Source organism: Balaenoptera acutorostrata, chromosome 17 (genome assembly GCF_949987535.1).
Source record: "Balaenoptera acutorostrata chromosome 17, mBalAcu1.1, whole genome shotgun sequence".
NCBI lineage: Eukaryota > Metazoa > Chordata > Mammalia > Artiodactyla > Balaenopteridae > Balaenoptera > Balaenoptera acutorostrata.
This window is the reverse complement of record NC_080080.1, coordinates 39,646,115-39,669,830: the sequence shown is the minus strand read 5'-3', so window position 1 is coordinate 39,669,830 and position 23,716 is coordinate 39,646,115. Positions and strand designations below refer to the sequence as shown.

The following is a 23,716-nucleotide window of genomic DNA, read 5'->3' as shown; positions in this document are numbered from 1 at the left end:
ATATAATGACTGATTTTTGCATGCTTGGTTTGGTGGGCTTAATTTACCAGGTACCATTGAATTCATTAAATAATAAGGAAACTTCTGTGTTTATTAATACTTTCAAGTGTCAGGGTTTGAATGTCATCTACCTTGGGTCCATTAAAAAGATTTTTACTAATCCTTTGTAATTGAATTGGCCTTGTCATTTTTTTTTTTTTAAACACAGCCACCCACCCTTTTGTTTAATCATTTCTACACTGCACATCCCTGGGCTGAGGACAAAAGTAATTGTGAGTAACTAATATAGGGGAAATATTATTGAATGCATGAAAGAAATTCATTTGGAATTTATATCTGAGAACAAATGCCCATGAACTCTAACAAAAATTAGTAAATTAACCTTCTTTTGGCATTCATTTATGAATGCTCTATAGAGCATAAACACACGTTATATATAACATGTTATATATAACACGTTATAACATGTGTTTATCAAACACATATACCAAGTTATACCAGGAATGCCTCTCTTTTCCTCTCCATTTATTCAAATCTTACCCAGTGTTTAAGGCCCAGACATAATTTCTCCTTCTTTAATGAATCTTCTCCAAGTTCTTCCAATTCAGTGCTTCTTATACTTGGATGCATTTGGGGAGCTGTTAAAAATCTTTTTTTTCCCAGGCTCCCCCCCCAGATTACTTAAACCAGAGCTGCTGGGGGTGGGATTCAGGCCTTTGCATTTTTAAAATCTCAGGTGGTTATAGTGTGCAGCCAAGATGGAGAACCACCATCCTACCTGGATATGTTTGCTCCCTTCTCTGAAGACCCAGGAAACCTTGTTTATACCTCTTAAAGACAGTTGTAATTGCCCTTGTAGTCTGAATCAAAGTACTTTGAAGATGGACTATCCCAACCACTCTTCCAATTCCTAGATACTTCTGACAACATTCTGGTTGTCCAGCTTGAATACCCCCAATGACATGGAACTCATTCCCCAGTGCAGGCTAATCCATCTTTGGGCATCTCTGAACAGTTCAGATCCAGGTCTATCTCTTTGTAGCTTCAAACTATTCTTCCTGTTTCTACTGCTTTAGGGAAAAGAAACCTTCCCCATAAGTTTATTTAAATATTTGAACAATCCATTCACTTAAAAATAAATTTAAGGAATGACTACTATGTATTGAGCACTGGGCTACCTCAATGGAAGTAAACGTACAGATTCCTAGGAAGATTTGAAAGTCAATCTTCACTTCTATAAGTAAATTCTGTTTTGTTTTAATATGCCACATTTCTTACATAGAAGGTTATCTAGGCTAGAACAGTAAGAAACCAAATGGGCTTAAGCTTCAACATGAGAAACGTGTAGCGGAGTTATGACTATGAAACTTTGGAAAGAGTTTACTGAGTAAGGCTGTGGAATCTTTTCTCGAAACTTTAGATATGACATACTTTCATGTGACTTCATTTATATACCGCCTTGAGGGCAGAGGGCAATGTCCTAAGTTACTTCTCAGAGTTCATTCTGAGTCATTTTACGTCCCTAAATGAAGCCAGGCTGAATGATTAAGATACTTGACTTTTGATAATTTGGGGGGAGGGGAAGATGGGCAAGATTGCTTCCCCTTGCTTTGTTCCCCGTGATGCCAGCAGCTAGCTGGGGTCTTCCAGGAGAATCTTGGTCCAGCAGTGCTTGGTCATGCCAGTTCCCTAACATTGAAGGTTTTGCTGGGAAACGAAGCACATTAAAGGCAGGTCTGGGTCACACTAGCCTTAAATGGGTTTCCAAGGCTTTTTCAAGGAGAGGAAGGCAGGGCTGCTGAGCCTTGAAGCTCTGGAGGCTCCATTCCCATTGTTGTGACCCCAGTGGGTTGCATTCATAGACATCAGGAGAATGGTGTCCCCAGAGAGTGGGGGTGGTGCTGGCCCTAGGGCACAGTGGAGATGAGCATTCATGAAAGATCTGGTACTGGAGAAGTGTTGAAACTCTATGCTGTCCCATCAGAGGAAAAGTCAGGGGTCCCAGGGACTCTTTCCTGGGAACCAGAACATGGTTCCACTTAACCCCAACCTAGAAACACATCAGAGAGGCATTTTATACTCCAGAAACCAACCCAGCTAAGATGTTCCCACCATCACCCTCTCTTGCCTGCTTAGACCCCAGGTCCTCCTTTCCTTCAAATAAACCCAGCCCCGAGATGATATGAATTCCTTCTAATTCTGTTTCTCAGTGCAATGAAATTTGCACTCTGGTGATGAATTCTGGCTTATTCCTCCAACCTACTCTGCTTTATCCCATGATATACATCATGCCAGGAGGTAGTTGTGCCCTCTGCAACCGCATTGACCTTAAAACAGACACAGGCAATGAAAACTTGTAGGGCCGGATCAGCAAGTCCTGTACAGCTCAAGTTCATCATGGTGTTTTACAACTAAGTAATTACTCAATTCATTTTGTGGGTTGACCATACCCATCTCTTTTTCTCAGGAAGCATTTTCTAATATCATAAGACAGGGAGTGAGCGAAAAGTGCTCTTTCAGTTTCAAACCCTGGAGCATTTATGCACTAATAACCTGCCTCCTTTGTGCTTTTGAAAAGAACGTAAACCAAAGCAATTAAATTAAATGGAGTTAACATTGGCATGGTAGCATAAATCAGTTGTCAGGAAATTCAATATTCAGGGGTTAACGTTCCTTTCGTATGAGCTATCTAGTGCTTGCCTACTTTGAATTAAGAATAAGCCAAAAATTAGGTCTTGATATAAGAGAGGATTACATGAGAGAGAGAGAGAGGTGCTGGCCTTGTGTGTTGCCTCAGATACACAGCCCTGTGATTTGTGGGTGATGCATGTTTATCAGATGTTTATCTGTTGGCCGGCTACAGGCCTCTTAACAGGTTTTCCTGACTATGGTATTCTGAACGGGCAGACATGGGTAAGCAGTTTACCTGTGTACTCTGCAGTGCCTGAGCAGACAGCAAACAGCGCAGCGTTTAGACTGCACCCACCCGGGCTGTGCTCCGAAGAGCCCCCAGGCTGTCTACATCACTGACTCTCCTGCTGAAAAGCAGGAGTCTCTTCACTTTGTTTGTGGGCTGAAAGCTGCTTGCAAGATGGGCTTCTGAAGTTCAGGCCCTGATGAAGGGAAATTATACTCCAAATCCGAGGGCGGCAAGTCAGAAGAAACAATTTGCTTGGATTGGTGTCTGATTTTAATTTGAGGAGTCCAGGGCCTGAAGGCTTTCTGCTGAGTCTGAAAACAAACAAAAACCAAACTTCAATCCAGGTCGCTTTCAAGGAATTGTGGATTATTTCAAAACCTCTATTTTTCTTATACCTTATTCCCAGTGAGAAGATGCTCTCCCCTTCCAACCTCATTTTGGGGCATGACTTTGTAATGAACTCTTAACAAGCATTTATCTTAGAGCTTGTGCAGCCTTTTGAATGATGGAAGATCATTCTGACCTAAACGAGTGATAGTTTAAAATCCCAAGTGCGCTCTTTCTTTCTGTTTATTGGGGAGGGACAGGAGACTAAGACTTCCTAGAGAGAACCTTCCCAAGGCAAAGAAATAAAATGTGTAACATTCGTTTTGTTCCCATGAGGAAGGCCTTACTGAGGTGACCTGTTGTATTGGAAGGAATGTAGCAGGTAGGATGTTTTGCTTTATGAGAGTAAACAAAAATGCTTGTCTTTCTAGGCTTGCTTGTATGCTTCCCCGAATGCCAGTTTCTCAGGTCCTATCCTAGAGAATCAGAATGCAGTCCCCTCTCAGGTTACCCCTCTTTGGCTTAATTTCAGAAATCCAAGTGGATATTCCTGCAGATTTCTTCAGCATGGTTCAAAGCATGGCTTCTCACCAATTCTGACTCTCTCTCTGAAACATGCTTAATTTTTCCTACATCTGTCTTTACACTGGAGAGTTTGGGTTGAAAATGTACTTTCACTCTATTCTCTAATTTTCAGGAGTGTGTGTATAAGCACACAAATGAGTTATACTCAGATACAGTTACTCGTGCTTGCTTCCAACTGAAAGCATCCACTGAAAAATGTGGGTAGAGAATTCACTTAGGTCTGTGTCTCAGAGGCAAACGTTGCTTTACAAATTGCTATGCTTTGAAAACAGCCTTTTCTGTGTTCTGAGAACTCAAGGGGCACTGTGTTCAGGTCAGGAGGGATATCAAGGAACACCCTCAGCTGGAGTAGTCAAAAACCAATAGGGGAGAAAGCTTTTCCTTCCCGAACTTCACTGCTACGAGATCAAGAGGGAGATATAGGTTTCCTGAAATGTATTCAGAAACTATAGGGGTTTCTATGACAACAGAAATGAACAGGGAAAATACAGTGTTATCTTCTCTCCTTAAGAGCCTTCAGCTTCACATGAGCCCAAGATCAAGGAATCAAATACATAGAAAGTCACAGAGCAAAGAGGGACACGTATTTCTTTTAGCTCAGCAGATGGCTAGCAATTGGAACTCCTTATATCTTCATTGGATGAGGAGTTAAGAGAACTGTTACATTTTTAAAATATATAGAGGGAGTGATTTTTTGGGACATATTGAAATGTTAATCCTGTTCAATTGTGCAGAGTTTGTTTGGAATAGAGAATCTCTCTCGCTTGCTGGCTCCGCATTGAAGTCCGTAGAATTACTGTTTCAGAGGTTTGATTCTTTGCCTAGCTGTTTCTAAAGTGTAAGTTGAACCCTCACAAACACAATTACCAAAAAGTTCTCTCTCTGGCAGTAAGAATGGTATTCTTCGGAGATTTTTAGTTTTAACCATCTATTTTACTGGAGATATAGCTTGCATGCACCCATTTCCCAGTGGTTAGATGCAAAGCCTTCATTGCCCTCCTGGTTCCCGATGTTGACTGTTCAGGTCTGCAGAATGCAGAGGACAATGCCAGCTCCCTTCACAGGAGCACCAACAGACATGTCATTTGACCATCTGGCCAAAGGGTAGGAATGGAGATCATTATAGTTGGCTGGACTCCAAGATAAGGAAAGAATTCTGATGGGCAGTTAGAATGTCAGACAGATTTATAGTCTACTTGGACTTGTGTCTGTCAACTCTGCGGGAGGAGGGAGATGTTTGTCCCACAGAGAGACATTCACATGGCAAAGATCAACACCAGTGTGCTAAGTCTTGTAACCTCCTTTGCATCAGCTCCCTGGGTGGTAGTCCCCAAACAGTGCTGAACATCCAAGGCAGAGGGACAAGGGGAAAACCAAGAGTGTTCTTTCCACCTTTCCTGTCAGTGGCTGTGTGCCCACCAAAGGCCACATTAGCCTTTCATCAGACACACATTCAGGCTCTGGCCTCTCTCCCCCTCTTCCCCACAAAGGATTTGTTGAAGCAAAGATCATGTTATTGGCTAGGAGGTGACGGGCTTTCACTTATGGAGTATTCCAGAGATCAAGGCTATTATCCAACGTTCAGCAATGCTGGTCTGACCTTTTGCCTTATAGCAGCCATGCTGGGTTCAAATTCGAAATAGGTAAAATGACTTCATTGCCATCTTCCTTTCTTTTTGCTTCTCTTTAGCTTTTCTGTTGTGCCACAATGGACAAATGCGTCTCCTTCTCATCTAAAGAAGTTCTGGCAAAAGTGAAGTTTTGGTTCTGTAGTTTTATGGTAGCCCCAGAGAAATTGCCATACACTTTCCACAACACTGTTGGTTTTTGTTGTTGTTGTTTGTTTTTATTATAGTCCCACTCTTTCTTCTGCTCCTGTTTTATTTACCAACTTGTGATCACCGGGGCTGGGTGAAGCTTGGCCTTCAGAGAAGGAACAGACATGTCAGGAGGAATGCATAGGAGGCTGCCACTGGCTTAGCTTGCTTCTGTAAGTCCTCCCTTTCTTCGACTGGAGTCCCTACCTTAAGCACATACAGCTATTCCATAGCTTTGCATCACTGAGCCCTGGGACTAAACTTTAGGACTACTGCTTTTCCCTCTCCCCTGACCCTACACACCCAATTTCTCCCAGCTGCAAAAAGAGTTCTACGAGCACAACCTCTCCAAATAGAAGGTGCCTCGTTTGGTAGAGCTGATAGGAGAAGAGGTACCAGATTGTACCTTGGTATGGTGAAAAGTTTTAGACCTTGGTTGCGTAGACCAAGGTCTTCCTGGTATTAGTTTAGTCCTCTTGCCTTGAATGATATTTATGGATCTCCGTGGACTCTTTCCCTCTAGTTAATCAGTAACTTCGCTGGAGAGGAAACCTGAGATTTTTTATTCTGGATTTTCTATTACTCCCTAACTTTTCTCAATGTTTCTTTTTTAAAAATTATTTTTAATCAGAATAAATTTCAAACATTTTAGAAAACCACACACACAAAAAGAAAATCAGAAAAAAGACAAGCCACCCATGGGTACAGAGGGGTGACTGTACTGTCTTGGTTCAGTTCCCCCTTGGTCCTGCTTTTCAAAAGAACCATTAGTTTATTTGATAAAGGAATTGTCTGTGCTTTGACTCTAGTGAGTGCAAATGGTCTGATGAGCAGCCTCTTCCAGGTAAGAGCTCATTTGTGATACCAGGTTTCATCTGTTCACCCTTATCTCTCCAGTGTCTGGGAGAGTGCTTGATTCCAAACAGATATGCAGTAACTACTGGTTAGATGAATGACTGCTTATGGTGAAAGGAGGTGTCTGTGGAATAGGGGTTTAAGGCCGTGATTCTGAATGCATGTAAGAGGGTATTAAGGCCTTTCTAAAAATGTTCACACCACCCTCCAGCAACCACTGATTTCTCGCTGATTGGTGATTGGTTTATTCTTTAAAAATTGCCACAATAGATTAAAGAGGTGATTTTTGTCAACTCTTTCAGATTGTAGAGTCCTTCTGCAAGGCTCAGTGGGGACCACTGGATGTATGCAAAGAGCCCGCAAAAGCTCTTGCCATGGGGAATTGGTGGTTTGAAAGGTCTGGCTCAGGTTATGCTCTTTTGCCATCTGTCTCTTGGAAGTAGCTTTGGTTTGTCTTTGACTAGGCCCCAGCAAAGTCATGAACACCAGATTTGGTAAGAAAATGCCAATTGTGTAGCCTCAGTCACAGGGAGATAATTTTCCCTTGATGCTGCTGTTCTTGGCAGCCCAGGGCCAGTTTGTTCTTGCTCTGCATGGCAGTGAACGTGCCCTCCTGTAGTGAGTGGGGGGAGGGGCCGGGGTGAAATGGAAAGTGTTCTGTACCATCAGCAGAGGCTTCTTGTCAACTTTTGTCAGCCTTATTTATTCAACAATTATCTACTGAATAAGCAACTGACAAGACATTGTCCCTGCCTCCAAGTTGCTTTTAATTCGGTGGAGGAGACAGAAAGCTGAGGTTTTCAAGGCAGTAGCTAAATGCTAAAAACAGAGAGGAAGCATAGGATGGAAGAGAAGCACTTAGGAGGGACGCTAAGCTCAACTAGAGGTGGTGGTCAGCAGTGGCTTCCTGGATGAAGTGACTTCATCTGGAAAATAAGATTAATATCCACGTGGCAAGGCGGGGAGGATTTAAAGTAATATCTTTAGCTGCTCTTTGCTAAGTACCAGTGATGCTAATGTGGTGTTGGTGGTGATGATGATGATAGAGAGGGAAGAAAAATGGCCTCACGACTAGATAGTCCTGATTTGAAATCCTAGCCCTTCCTGTTCTTAGCTCTGTGATCTTGGACAAAGTCACTCAGCCTTACTGTGCCTCATGTCTGAAATGGGACTGGTGATGTGTACTTCCAGAATGGTTGTGATGATTACAGAAAATGTTCACAAGCAACCTAACACAGTGCCTCGTACACAGGAGGCATTCAGGAAGAAGTTGCAGGGGCAGCAGGGTTGAAGTGAACGTTCAGTGAAAGGGCAACAAGAGGAGGAGAAGGCAGCAGTAGGTGTCATTGGTGGATGTGGAGGGAAGAGCTCTGAATGTGGAGGCTGGGGACCTAAGTTCTCACCCAGCATCTGTCACTGGGGGGCATGTCGTCTCTGGCATCCTCTGGGGTCTCCCATCATTGCAGAAAGGCCCATCCACAAATCAGGTAATTTTTAAGTGAGAGGAACACATAACAAGTGACCTAGGATTAAGGACCACAGAGAGATCACTGCATGAAGCGATGCTGCAGGGGGCTTCGTGGAGGAGAAGAGCCTTGCGCTGGGTGCCAAAGGTCGGGTAGGCTTCAGACAGGAAGTGCTAGGGGAAGAGGGTGTTCCTGGCAGGGTCTCAGTGGAGCAAAAAGGGCCCAATCCCACATCAGTGTGCCAGCCACAGCCTTCATCTCCTGACCTCTAGGGCAGCCTTACTCCTGGAGGGAATGGTTAATAAACAGGTCTTGACTTTGACTCAGAAGTTTCTTTCTTCGATAGTCAGGACTGGTTCAGGCAAAACTGTCAAGTTATTGAAGTTTGTTGCACGATCATTCACTCTCCTGTCAGCAACCCATCTTCCTTGCCTGTGGGTCCCCATTAGCTCAGCTAAACAAGCCCCCGACTCCCACCTCCCTTTGCAAGCATGCAAAGTATGCCTTTCTCTAGTTCTTCTCCCCACTCTCAGAAGTATATCTGTAATCATGGTATGTCAAAGCTTAAAGGGAGCTTAGAGTTCATTATCATGCACCCCACCCCATTGTTTTTATGAAGGGACGTGCCCAACGTTAAGTATTTAGGGACAGAGCCAGATCTTTGTGATCTCCAGTTACGTTCTTTTCCTTCCACTCTGCAGCCTGTGTTTTTCTCCACCATGCATTCTGATTAGGGCATCGATACCTATGTATGAATCAGAACTCTTGGAATTTTAAGTTTCAGAAACTTAGTGAGACTGGTTTAATAAGAGGGCAATGTCATGGCTCGTGTAACTAAAGAATTTTTGTAGGGCTGAATCCAGGTTTCTAGAATATATCAGGTGTTTGCTCTACATTTTTTGGTATGCTTCATTCTCAGGCAAACTGAGAAATGGGGTCCCAAAGGCCTTAATAGCACCAGGCTTATATTCTACCATTTTAGCATCCTAAAAGAAATGGGGACATTTTTTTTTTTCTGGCAGAAGTCCTGGATAGAACTTGCATTAGTTTGACTTGAGTCATTTGCCTCCTTTCACTGTGATGGGGGGTTGTCGGTCTGCGGTTGTCCAGCACTCGCTAGGGTGCTGTACCGGAGCCAGGGGTCACGGTCGGTTTCACTCAGACCATGGACTCAGAGTGGGGAAGAGATGGTTCCCAGGACAAAACCAGGTTTCTGTTTTCAAAAGCAGGGGAGATGGATGTTGAGCCAGCGTGTGTGAGCCCACCCATACCTCAGCCACATAACCAACCACAGGCTGATAATGGTTTAAGGTTTTATCTCCCTGGTAGAGTTTGCCTTCTTGTGAAGACCTGTCTGTGTTTTAATGTGTATAACATGGGAATTTTGTGTACCATGGAAAGGGCCGTGAGGGGGTTGGAGAAGATGGAGAGTTTGGATTTTAGGATTTTTCAGGATCTCCCAAATCATAGCACAAAGTAACTATCTACTCCATCCACTTAAAAGTCTTATCCTGATAGTGGCCCAGGAAATCAGCCTGAGATGGAAACGTCTCCACTGGTTAACCACATGTGGATAACTGAAAGTCGACTGTGCATCCCAGCTTATTCTACCTCTTTTCTTAGCATGTATTGCTTACCTCTCTAATGAGCATGGCCAATGTCTTATGAACCCAAGTCAAGTAGTGAACATCCAATAGAAAATTATAATTTTGTGTGTTGGTTTTATTCTTTCTCTCCTTTTCATGGTCCTTTGGTACACTTCTCATGTGCTTGGAGAAAACCTTGGACCTGTTTGTTAAGAATGAAGTTCTTGCATTCTCTCTGCCTGATGCATTGTGGCAATGGGTACATATTAGAAGGAGGTAAGGGTGGTGAGGGGCAATCAGAAGGTAGCATTGATCAATGTGGTGGGACTAATGCAGTATTTCTGGATGGAATTGAATAGAATTTTGCCTAAGGTCTTTTAGAAATCATTTTCAAGTCTGTTTTAATTCCTAATGTTCTCATATGATTTCTGACTTATTTGCCTAATGGGTTCATTTGTGTTTAAAAAAGGAACACCAAACCTTCATTATTTACTTTTCCTGATGCTTTTCAAATACCACAGAATTCTGTAAAACCATCAGAAAGACAGAGGGGGGCCAAAGTTAAACATTCATTTTTGTTTCTTTGGCAAAGAATTCTTGAGATAATTTGGCACAGAGGAACCAGTACAGGTCTCTGATAGCTGTACCTAATGCTAATTCACTCACAAAATCTCTTGCCTGAAAACTATTATTAGAAATATGCAGAAATATCTAAATACTCCAAAGATCTCAAGAGAGCTTTGGAAAATATTTCAGAACATTTAGAAACATCAGGAGTTTGAAAAACAAAATATCCCCACATATGTGTGTGGGGGTAGGGGGTGAGTAAGGGTCTATGATCTGTTTTTCTTCTCACCATTATATCACTGGCCCCTAGCACAGTAATTGGTGGAAGGGAGGTTCTCAGAAGGATGTGATAAATCAATGACTTCACCTTTACAGGGACTCTTGGATATCCATTGCTTTAAGTCATCAAAGTAGGCAAAACAGGGTGATCTATTTTGCGTTGTCATATCTATGGATCCCGCAGCGTGTGGTTTCTTTTTTTCCTCCCTCCCTCCCTTCCTTCCTTAGTTTCCTCACTCCATCTCTTCCTTCTTCCTTTTTTTTTTTTTCCTTCCAGTACTTGCTGAATCCCTACTCTATGTCAGTGTCGCTTATGATACAGAGGTGACTAAGACTCAGCCCCTGTCCTCAGAGCTTGTACTTTAGTGAGAGAGACACACAGGTAAATGGGTGATTTCAATATATCAATAGTATAAAAAATATTATGATAGAGGAAGTACACAGTATCTATGTACCATTTAAGAAGGAAAGCGCTTAACTCAAATTCAGGGAATCAGGAAAGGCTTCTCAGAGGAACTGAGTTTTGAAGGACAATTTGAGTTAACCAGACCTGGTTTTCTATGGCTGAGTGGGCCAGCCTGGGGGGAGCCTGGACCTGGGTTTAATCTCCTTCCTGGGCTCAGACAGATGTTGGTGGCCACCCACAGCCTCAGCTGCCCAGATGGCATCCAGTCTAGTGGTCATAGCCTGGTAGCCAAAGGGTTCAACCACAGAGTTCATAGTCCAGAGAAGCATCCAGACCCTGGGTACCAAGAGGGGAGATAGTAGTACTGAAGTCTGTCTGGCCTTGGAGAGACACCTCCATAAGCATGGTTAGGTGCAATTCTCATGCCCAGCTCAGTGCAGAGGGCCTGGGGCCTCAGCCGTGGGCACACCGTGCAGGCCAGGAACCAGGCTCATAGCCCAGTTGTTGCCTGCACCTGTAGTCATTGGGGCCCCCGTTACCCACGCCTCTAGGAAGCCTGTGTGGAGCTACTCTAGCAGGTGTTTATCCTTTCCCTTTTATTACTTAACTCCATAGAAGCTAACCTTGCTTCTGAGAAATCCTTTAGGTCTAAGGTTCACTGGGTTACAGTGTCAGCATTTCTTATCAGCACCTACTGTGTGGCTGGCACTGTGCTGGGGACCAGGGATGTAGAGATGAAGGGACCTGATTTGGTCCTTTAAGTAAACTGCCCAGCTTTGCATTTAAAACATTATTTTTTCTGGTACTCGTAAAATTTGTTTTGCTCAAATACATGAATATTTGCCTCTTAGAAATGTTACACAATACAAAAATATAAAGGCCCAAACCTTAGTGTTTCCTTCTTTCTCTAATTCTAGCTTCTTTCACCAGTGTTAACCACTGATTACCTTTCTTGTGTATATTTCTAGTCCTTTTCCTATGCTTGTATATCCATGTATAATTGTATCAGTTGGGGTCCCAGCAGGAAACAGATGGTGGAATCAAATTAGGATAATTTGAGTTTAATAAAGGGACTATTTACCAAGTGTGAGATGGTGGAGGGAAGCCGCAAGAGACAGTGTTTACTATCCCTAGCCCTGAAAGGGCACAGGGAGGGAGTTTCATGGATACCTGGACACAGGGAACGTGCTGCAGAAAGGACCCTCTGATGGTGCTGAGACCTTTGGTGGAGGGATGTGGCCACACCTACAGGGAGGTAGCTGGGAATAAGCACACTGACCTCCCTCTTCTCCCTCCCTCCATTCTCCTGCTGAAGCTCCCTGTTGACTGAACCCTATGGGAAGCCAGGGAGCAGGAAAACTGATTGATGGGGTCCATCCAGGTCAACCTCCTCAGTCAGAGTGCAGGGTGGAGGGTGGGTTGGAGGGCCTAGCAGAAGGTATTCAGTACAAATATATACTCATCACATAGTTATATGAGCTTTTAATATCTTGGCTAACTTGTTACAGAAATGGGAGTGTACTATGGTATTGTTCTGTCTTGGTCTTTTGTTAACCTAAACGATTTGTCTTGATCTTTTCCTATCAGAACATGTGGACCTAATTAACTTATTTTCATGGCTGTGTAGTATTTCATCATATGATATACCAGAATTTAAATATTTTATATATGTCACAGTTGATCTGTACAACAGAATATGTATCATCTGTGTACACTGTGAAGCCTAATAATGAAACGATCATCTGTATAATGAAACGATCGCAACCTAACATCACTAGTCCCATTGACTCTACCTTGGGCTACACTCCTAGGGTCTCTCTGTGTCCCCTCACCCTGCAAATGCTAGTCTGGATTTTTTGTGTTAATCCTTTTATGTTTTTTAAAATAGGTTTCCCATATATGTATCTCTAAACAATATATTATATAGTTTTGCTTTTTTAAAAGCTCTATAAAACTATTTTAATTGTATGTAGTCTTCCATAATTCGCTTTTTTAAAAGCATAGCATGCATTTTGATGTGTGCAGCTGTGCTTCATTTATTTTCACATTTTATAATACTTCATTGTGTGACTATGCCATAGCTTACCTCCCCATTTGACTGTTGATGGACTTTTGGGTTGATTCCAGTTTTTGCTGTTTCAAATAGTACAGTTTATGAACATATTTTTGTCCATGTCTCTTGGCACATATGTGCAAAAGTTGCTCTAGGGCATATACCTAGGAGTGGAATTTCTGGGTCAAGGGGTTTACACATATTCAGCTTTGCTAGGTGATGCCAAATTGTTTTCAATGGGATTGTGCCAATTTACATTCCCACCAGAAGTACGTAGAGTTCTGGCTGTTCCCTGTCTTCCCCAATGCTTGGTAATTTCAGGTGTCTTAATTTTTACCACTAATACTTTTTTCAGGGATGCCAAGTGAAAGTGTAATGAGAGTCTGACTCTGTTATCATAATAAATATTTTTAACCTGGCTATTCCAAAACATGAATTCTGCTTTTCTCTGTAAAAATTGTTTTCCCTTTCCTGCCCTATTTGATTTCCCTCATTGTTCCCTGACAATTACACAGTTTCATACATTGAAAACAAATATCCCAAATGGGTTTTTTAATTCCTCCCAACTCTAAAATGAATGTGATACTGATAGAGCTCCACATAAAATTATGGTTCATCAGCCAAAGGTTAGGGTTGGTCCCATATGGAGGACTTAGCTCACGAAGAGGGAAAAAAAGCCAACAGTTCTCCGTGGTCCCTTTATACGAGACTCCAGACCACCTTGACTTTCACAGCAAACTAGATTATGTGCTTTTTGAAAGGAATTGTGTCTCCCTCCATCTCTCTCTCACTCCCTTCTATCTTTCTTTCCTCAAGTGTTCATTAACTGACTGGCTAAAAATCTAGTGGAAAAGACAAAGTAATATTCCTGAGTAGCTTGCAAATGGGATGATGATGAGGGGGCAGATGGCTTCTGGAGTACAAAGGAGGCACCTCAACCTCTGTGTTCCTTGAGTCCATCTCAGTTCCTGGGATGAGGTAGGCTTTACTGAGCATTTGTTGAATGAATGAATGAATGAATGAATACTACAAAGAGTTTTCAGTTCACTCGTAGTTTAGGAAGAACTACAAGAAGTTGAATTTCCATCAACTAGTCCACCTTTAATTACTGGATTTAGTCTTCTTTTGTAACAATACTCAAAGCACCTTACATGATCCCTTGATTGATTCGTTTGGGAGATGTAAAACAGTCTATCAATTTATTTTACTTAAGAAAAAATACCTTTGCGTTCTTTCAAGCGCTCCATCTTCTTTCCCCAAATCTTGGGAACTGGCCTCCGCTCCTTATAAGGTACCAGCATGCTTTTTCCCCTTTTCATACAAGTAAGAGCTTGTAATCACCCAGCGTTTCTCTGACCTAGAAAGGCTGAGAAATTCACATTAATGAAAACACAGGGACTTACAAAATTGCTCTCAGCCCTCTCCCATAGAAGTATGTCTGGTGCTTGCTAATTAGCTGGATGGAATGTGGGTAGTGGATGGAGTGCGGTGCTGGTGCTGCCTGCCGCAGATGGGCTTATGTAACTTTGAAATCAGGAAGCACATTCAGTGGGGTAGGGGAGAACTGCTTTTAACAAGCTGCTGGGATTGGCTGAACTCGTGCTGGCCTTGCACTCTTACTATTATAACCTTGATACCTTTCTCATTTGTAAACTTCATTTGCATTCCAGAGCTCAGCTGAATTTGCCTCCGGTCCCTAGTTTCTTTCCTCTTTTGTCCTGGCTGGCTTGGCATGTAAATCAGCTTCAGACTTTCAGCTGCCTAAATACTCCCCCAGTTTACACTCCGTAACAAGTTCTTTCCCTGTAGGCGCCTGTCCACAGTGTGGCCGTGTACCTTAACGCTGGACAATACGGCTGCTGTTAGTAGTAATGAGTTGGGATTGAGCATCAGCATGGGGTTGAGTCGACGGGGTGACTGAGATGCTCGCAACTGAGACTTTCCTGGCCAGTGTGCTGTGGGACCCTGGAGATTTTGCCAAGCCACTCCAGGTCCCCCATTCCACTCCTGCCGGAGGTGACGTTTTCCTTGCCCTACTAGGGACGTCACGAGCATAACTGAGATCCATGATTCTAAAACTACCGGAGTGAAAGTGTACAGTACCCTTCTGTGCCCTCACAGTAGTGGAGCAAGCACAGTTTCACACCTATACATGTATTGTGCATCGGATGTCCTCTTCTCATTCCTATGGATCAAATGTAACAATTTTATTTTTTTTTTAAAAAAAATTTATTTATTTATTTATTTATTTATGGCTGTGTTGGGTCTTCGTTTCTGTGCACGGGCTTTTTCTAGTTGCGGCAAGCGGGGGCCACTCTTCATCGCGGTGCGCGGGCCTCTCACTATCGCGGCCTCTCTTGTTGCGGAGCACAGGCTCCAGACGCGCAGGCTCAGTAATTGTGGCTCACGGGCCCAGTTGCTCCATGGCATGTGGGATCTTCCCGGACCAGGGCTCGCACCCGTGTCCCCTGCATTGGCAGGCAGATTCTCAACCACTGCGCCACCAGGGAAGCCCCTTAATTTTTAAACAAATACAAATGCAAGAAAACTGAACTGATAAAAAGAGAGAATAAGGCAGCTAACATTTAAAGAGGAAGATGTTTAGCCATTCAAGCTACTATTGAAATATTGAATTTCTTTAATGTTGATATATATGCTAGAATGCTTTATTATCCTTATCCTTTCCCCTTTTCCTTTTCTCTAGAGAAGATAACTTATCTTGCAATGTCTAAATAGCATAGGAGTATATATATATACTGATTTATAATTTAGAGAAACAATTTGGTTACTCTTGTTAGCAGAACCTCATACATTGTCTTTCCAAAGACTGCCTAACTTGATTTCACAAGCAAACCACAAAAAGCAATTATTTGGTACATTTTCTTTTTTTTCTCTCTCTCTTTTTTTCTTTTATTTTTTTATTTGGTACATTTTTTATATTCCATTTTCTTCTTTCATCCCTATTAGGGAGGAGCTGAGTGTTTTTTTTCTTTCTTTCTTTGTTTTTGTTTTTTTTTTCAAGCCTTACTGTCTTACCCTGAACTTATATGGTTGTTTTTTAAATGGAAATTTGATCATCTTGCCAGAAGCCACATTAAGGAAGGAATACTACAAAGTCAATGTTGGGGCCAAGTCCTCAGGATGGCAAGCCCTGCCCATTTGCCTCTTCTGGTCCCAGTTCGATTTGTAGAGTTGGGTTCTCGGTTTGAGGCTGGGATAAGTGCAGGGATGAAGCAAATGAAAGGGACCCTTGGGGTGTAAGAGAGGTAAGCCAGAGCTCAACCAATCCACGGTTCCTCTAGTTGACACAGAAGATCCCTCACCAACAGCACAGGTTTATGGCTCGGTCCCACAACCTGAGTCGAATTTCTTGGACTGGTTCTCAAAATTTAGCATGCACAGGAATCATCCAGGTGATTAATAAAAATGTAAATTCCTCGGACCCATGCTCAGATTCAGATTCAGTAGGTCCGGGATGGGACCCAGGAATCTGCATTTTTACTGATGTCATAGATGATTCTGATGCTGGCATTCTGAGGACCACACATAGAGAAATACCAACCTAGTGCCTCTTACCATCTCTTCCCTTCTGCTCTTTCTCTGATTCAGGAAGTAACTTTGAATATGACCCTTTTAATGTCACCACTTGTAGCTGGGACCAGGAATCCCTGTGATGTACTTTTATCTAACATGGTTGAACTCTATCTGAGAGGGCATTAAATATATTACTTATGGGAGATCTGCTTTCTGGAACTCTCCTACCAGACCCGTGTACTGTCCTGTGGTTTGAATGATTGAAAGCTGGAGTCTTCAGTTGAAAGCCGCTAGCCTTCCAGACCTACCCAAATACTGTTCCTTTGGAAAGCCCTCTAGTACTCCAGTGTAGAATAAGAGATACTCATAGGCTGGAATTTTAAATAGGAGAGCTGAATGACCTGGAAGTAAATTATCAAAAATTTGAAAGTTTGCCCCATATCATGGTTGGACCTATTTTCATATATCTATATAAACCACTCAAGTAATAAAAGTAATACAAATAATTGATAATTGACTACCATGGACCAGGCTTTGTCCTAAATGATTTGTGTATATTCAGCTAATCCTCATAATAACCAATACTTTGTGTTATTATTATTCTGCTTTTATAGATAAGAAACCAAGGCACGAGAAAGTTAAGGAACGTGTACAACTGGAGAATAGCAGTCTGGCCCTCTTGGTTTGTGTAAGTTAAAATGAAACTGTTAAGGAAACTAGGAATCTGAAGAAGCCTTCTTTTTCAAAAGAGAAAGGAAATAAATACATAAAGGGCATTATAGGGCTACAGCACAACCGCTAGTGAGAAGTGTTGTAGCCTTTTTTTTGAAGTTTTTCAGAAATGTATCTAGGCCACAGATACAGTAACTGCAGCCCTTAATGCATATTGGGGTTAATTCCAGGACTTTTATTGTTACTCAGGATTTGACAATGTAATAGTTATTTGTGTCACTAAGCCTTTTAGGCTGGAGAGTCTTGTACATTAGTAACTGTTAAAGATCTTATTGCAGAAATTACTGTCACGATTATGGAAACCCTAATTTAACCCACATTGATCATATGTTTCTGGCATGGTCAAGAAGTTTTTTCCAGTTCAAGTCGCTTTCTAAAGCATATTTAAGGGCTGACTTCAATCTCTCTGTAGTTACACAGCCCTTCTGTTGGTTCTGCTGAAATCCCTTTTGAGGATTTTTTGTTTGTTTGTTTGTGTGTTTTTGTTTAGTGTTCTGGAAAGAAGAGATAGGAAGACAGTTGACATTGCTAAGTACTGAATTCTGGAGTCCTATCTATGATCAAAATGCCCCCTGGTCCCACCAGTTGAGTGCTGAGGTGGGCTCATTCATGCCCAGTTTTGCATCCTGTGACCCTTGCTTGAGGAGCCCAGGTCTCTGGGCCTCCCTACAACGTCCCTTCAGGCAGTTCTTGGAGTTCCCCATGGTACCTGCCTTGTTCTCAGTCCCAAGTTTGTTCATGACTACCTGTTTCTGTTTCCTTGTTAGTATATCTGTAGATAAAGAAGTTTGAATATATAATCAGGGATAGTGAGGAACAGAGTCCTGTGCTTTATCATTTCTTTCTGAAGAGAGGTTTTGTAAAAAGGACTGGGACAGAATTCCTTCTTCTAGAGATGTGGAGTTTTTCATATGTCAACCGCTGTAACCTTTTGAAGGTTTAATGAAATCAGCAAATATAATCCAACGTACAAGAGTAGATGTGAATCAAGTCTATTATTGTTGAACAAATGGCATTAATTTCCAGTGCACGTGTGGACCTGAGTTTTAAAATATTTGTTTGAAAAATGTCAAGCTGCTCATTGTTTTAGAATATTTGAGCAGCTTCCCAGTATGCTCTTTTTAAACAGTTGTACTTCTGAAAGGTTACAGTGTTCCCGTATTTACTCTTCAACTTTAAAAATTCTTCCAGTGCCATTGGATAGTGGGGAAATACCTCAAATTCCTCTTTTTAATGGTTTAATGGATTGCATTTCCTAGAGGGTATAAAAATTCTCCTTCACTTTCATCAGTAGCCTTAGGCTAAGGGACTCACTTTACATTCCAGTGCTTGTCATTCTGTCACTGGGTGGAGAAGTTCTCTTTAGTGCCCCCCAGAGGTTATAGAATTAGACTGCTTAAAGATAACAGAGAAACTAGTAACACCTATGTCTAGTGTCAGCCCCCCAGGAAGGAAAGGGCTCAAGGGGGAACTAATACTCAATGAGTACTCTACGGTAATGGGGATTATAGGATGAGCAAGGCATCCATGGGCCCTGCCCTCCTGGAGGTCATGGTTGCAGTTCAGCAGAGGTCATTGTGGGCAGAGAGCAAAGAGGTCTCCAAAGTGGGTACAAGGAGGTCCTTGAGGATGTTGGGAAAAAATATAAAACTTATGTTTATCTCATTTCAAATTTCTACTGTTGTAGATATTTCATAATGCACATAGTATGTTGGTGTTGTGAAGCATTTTTTGTAATATACTTAATTATTTTTTTAACATATTTATTGGAGTATAATTGCTTTACAATGGTGTGTTAGTTTCCGCTTTATAACAAAGTGAGTCAGCTATACATATACATATATCCCCATATCTCCTCCCTCTTGCGTCTCCCTCCCACCCTCCCTATCCCACCCCTCTAGGTGGTCACAAAGCACCGAGCTGGTCTCCCTGTGCTATGTGGCTGCTTCCCACTAGCTATCTATTTTACATTTGGTAGTATATATAAGTCCATGCCACTCTCTCACTTCGTCCCAGCTTACCCTTCCCCCTCCCTGTGTCCTCAAGTCCGTTCTCTACATCTGTGTCTTCATTCCTGTCCTACCCCTAGGTTCTTCATGACCATATATATATATATATTTTTTTAGATTCCATATATATGTGTTAGCATATGGTATTTGGGTATTTGTTTTTCTCTTTCTGACTTACTTCGCTCTGTATGACTGACTCTGGGTCCATCCACCTCACTACAAATAACTCAATTTCGTTTCTTTTTATGGCTGAGTAATATTCCATTGTATATATGTGCCACATCGTCTTTATCCATTCATCAGTCAGTGGACACTTAGGTTGCTTCCATGTCCTGGCTATTGTAAATAGTGCTGCAATGAACATTGTGGTACATGACTCTTTTTGAATTACGGTTTTCTCAGGGTATATGCCCAGTAGTGGGATTGCTGGGTCATATAGTAGTTCTATTTTTAGTTTTTTAAGGAACCTCCATACTGTTCTCCATAGTGGCTGTATCAGTTTGCATTCCCACCAACAGTGCAAGAGGGTTCCCTTTTCTCCACACCCTTTCCAGCATTTATTGTTTGTACATTTTCTGATGATGGCCATTCTGACTGGTGTGAGGTGATAGTGATCAAACTCATTGATCAAACTCATTGTAGTTTTGATTTGCAATTCTCTAATAATTAGGGATGTTGAGCATTCCTTCATTTGTTTGTTGGCAATCTGTATATCTTCTTTGGAGAAATGTCTATTTAGGTCTTCTGCCCATTTTTGGATTGAGTTGTTTGTTTTTTGATATTGAGCTGCATGAGCTGCTTGTAAATTTTGGAGATTAATATGTTGTCAGTTGCTTCATTTGCAAATATTTTCTCCCATTCTGAGGGTTGTCTTATTGTCTTGTTTATGGTTTCCTTTGCTGTGCAAAAGCTTTTAAGTTTCATTAGGTCCCATTTGTTTATTTTTGTTTTTATTTCCATTTCTCTAGGAGCTGGGTCATAAAGGATCTTTCTGTGATTTATGTCACAGAGTGTTCTGCCTGTGTTTTCCTCTAAGAGTTTTATAGTGTCTGGACTTACATTTAGGTCTTTAATCCATTTTGAGCTTTTTTTTGTGTATAGTGTTAGGGATTGTTCTAAATTCATTGTTTTACATGTAGCTGTCCAGTTTTCCCAGCACCACTTATTGAAGAGGCTGTCTTTTCTCCATTGTATATTCTTGCCTCCTTTATCAAAAATAAGGTGACCATATGTACGTGGGTATATCTCTGGGCTTTCTATTCTGTTCCATTGATCTATATTTCTGTTTTTGTGCAAGTACCATACTGTCTTGATTACTGTAGCTTTGTAGTATAGTCTGAAGTCAGGGAGCCTGATTCCTCCAGCTCCGTTTTTCTTTCTCAGTATTGCTTTGGCTATTCAGGGTCTTTTGTCTTTCCATACAAGTTGTGAAATTTTTTGTTCTAGTTCTGTGAAAAATGCCATTGGTGGCTTGATAGGTATTGCACTGAATCTGTAGATTGCTTTGGGTAGTATAGTCATTTTCACAATGTTGATTCTTCCAATCCAAGAACATGGTATATCTCTCCATCTGTTTGTATCATCTTGAATTTCTTTCATCAGTATCGTACAGTTTTCTACATACAGGTCTTTTGTCTCCTTAGGTAGGTTTATTCCTAGGTATATTATTCTTTTTGTTGCAATGGTAAATGGGAGTGTTTCCTTAATTTCTCTTTCAGATTTTTCATCATTATTGTATAGGAATGCAAGAGATTTCTGTGCATTAATTTTGTATCCTGCTACTTTACCAAATTCATTTATTAGCTCTAGTAGTTTTCTGGTAGTCTTTAGAATTCTCTATGTATAGTATCATGTCATCTGCAAACAGTGACAGCTTTACTTCTTCTTTTCCGATTTGGATTCCTTTTATTTCTTTTTCTTCTCTGATTGCTGTGGCTAAAAATTCCAAAACTATGTTGAATAATAGTGGTGAGAGTGGGCAGCCTTGTCTTGTTCCTGATCTTAGTGGAAATGGTTTCAGTTTTACACCATTGAGAACGATGTTGGCTGTGGGTTTGTCATATATGGCCCTTATTATGTTGAGGTAAGTTCCCTCATGCCTACTTTCTGGAGGGCTTTTATCATAAATGGGTGTTGAATTTTGTCGAAAGCTTTCTCTGCATCTATTGGGATGATCATATGGTTTTTATCCTTCAGTTTGTTAATATGGTGTATCACATTGATTGATTTGCGTGTATTGAAGAATCCTTGTATTCCTGAGATAAATTGCACTTGATCATGGTGTATGATCCTTTTAATGTGCTGTTGGATTCTGTTTGCCAGTATTTTGTTGAGGATTTTTGCATCTATGTTCATCAGTGATATTGGCCTGTTGTTTTCTTTCTTTGTGACCTCTTTGTCTGGTTTTTGTATCAGGGTGATGGTGGCCTTGTAGAATTAGTTGCGGAGTGGTCCTCACTCTGCTATATTTTGGAATGGTTTGAGAAGGATAGGTGTTAGCTCTTCTCTAAATGTCTGATAGAATTCTCCTGTGAAGCCATCTGGTCCTGGGCTTTTGTTTGTTGGAAGATTTTTAATCACAGTCTCAATATCAGTGCTTGTGATTGGTCTGTTTATGTTTTGTATTTCTTCCTCATTCAGTCTTGGAAGGTTGTGCTTCTCTAAAAATGTGTCCATGTTTTCCATGTTGTCCATTTTATTGGCATATAGTTGCTTGTAGTAATCTCTCATGATCCTTTGTATTTCTGCAGTGTCAGTTGTTAGTTCTCCTTTTTCATTTCTAATTCTATTGATTTGAGTCTTCTCCCTTTTTTTTCTTGATGAGTCTGGCTAATGGTTTATCAATTTTGTTTATCTTCTCATAGAAGCAGCTTTTAGTTTTATTGATCTTTGCTATTGTTTCCTTCATTTCCTTTTCATTTATTTCTGATCTGATCTTTATGATTTCTTTCCTTCTGCTAAGTTTGGGGTTTTTTTGTTCTTTCTCTAATTGCTTTAGGTGTAAGGTCAGGTTGTTTATTTGAGATGTTTCTTGTTTCCTGAGGTAGTATTGTATTGCTATAAAGTTCCCTCTTAGAACTGCTTTTGCTGCATCCCATAGGTTTTGAGTCATCGTGTTTTCATTGGCATTTGTTTCTAGGTATTTTTTGATTTCCTCTTTGATTACTTCAGTGATCTCTTGGTTATTTAGTAGTGTATTGTTTAACTGCGGTGTATTTGTATTTTTAACAGATATTTTCCTGTAATTGATATCTAGTCTCATTGTGTTGTGCTCAGAAAAGATACTTGATATGATTTCAATTTTCTTAAATTTACCAAGGCTTGATTTGTGACCCAAGATATGATCTATTCTGGAGAATGTTCCATGAGCACTTGAGAAGAAAGTGTATTCTGTTGTTTTTGGATGTAATGTCCTATAAATATCAATGAAGTCCATCTTGTTTAATGTGTCATTTAAAGCTTGTGTTTCCTAATTTATTTTCATTTTGGATAATCTGTCCATTGGTGAAAGTGGGTGTTAAAGTCCCCTACTATGATTGTGTTACTGTCGATTTCCCCTTTTATGGCTGGTAGCATTTGCCTTATGTACTGAGGTGCTCCTATGTTGGGTGCATAAATACTTACAATTGTTATATCTCCTTCTTGGATTGATCTCTTGATCATTATGTAGTGTCCTTCTTTGTCTCCTGTAATAGTCTTTATTTTAAAGTCTATTTTGTCTGATATGAGAATTGCTACTCCAGCTTTCTTTGATTTCCATTTGCATGGAATATCTTTTTCCATCCCCTCACTTTCAGTTTGTATGTGTCCCTAGGTCTGAAATGGGTCTCTTGTAGACAGCATATATATGGGTTTTGTTTCTGTATCTATTCAGCCAGTCTATGTCTTTCGGTTGGAGCATTTAATCCACTTACATTTAAGGTAATATCGATATGTATGTTCCTATTACCATTTTCTTAATTTTTTGGAGTTCGTTTTTGTAGCTCTTTTCCTTTTCTTGTGTTTCCTGGCTAGAGAAGTTCCTTTAGCATTTGTTGTAAAGCTGGTTTGGTGGTGCTGAATTCTCTTAGCTTTTGCTTGTCTGTAAAGGTTTTAATTTCTCCATCGAATCTGAATGAGATCCTTGCTGGGTAGAGTAACTGTGGTTGTAGGTTTTTCCGTACATCACTTTAAGTAGGTCCTGGCACTCCCTTCTGGCTTGCAGAGTTTCTGCTGAAAGATCAGCTGTTAACCTTATGGGGAGTCCCTTGTATGTTATTTTTTGCTTTTCCCTTGCTGCTTTTAATATTTTTTCTTTGTATTTACTTTTTGATAGTTTGATTAATATATGTCTTTGCGTGTTTCTCCCTGAATTTATCCTGTATGGGACTCTCTACACTTCCTGCACTTGATTAACTATTTCCATTCCCAATTTGGGAAGTTTTCAACTATAATCTCTTCAAATATTTTCTCATTCCCTTTCTTTTTCTCGGACCCCTATAATTCGAATGTTGGTGCATTTAATGTTGTCCCAGAGGTCTCTGAGACTGTCCTCAATTCTTTTCATTCTTTTTTCTTTATTCTGCTCTGCAGTAGTTATT

General features: G+C 41.0%; 1 protein-coding gene across 6 annotated transcripts in view; it reads left to right on the top strand.

Moving 5' to 3' along the window:
* The window catches only part of CPQ (carboxypeptidase Q), a 505,229-nt gene that overhangs the window by 272,605 nt on the left and 208,908 nt on the right, over window positions 1–23,716 (top strand). For 2 of the 6 annotated variants that reach the window (XM_057532253.1, XM_057532252.1), the window contains exon 5: window positions 17,010–17,083. The exons of the other annotated variants lie outside the window; for them this stretch is intronic. In XM_057532253.1, coding sequence (XP_057388236.1) covers window positions 17,010–17,083 — 74 coding nt within the window. The remainder of the gene's footprint in view (window positions 1–17,009; window positions 17,084–23,716) is intronic. 6 annotated transcript variants of the gene reach the window in all.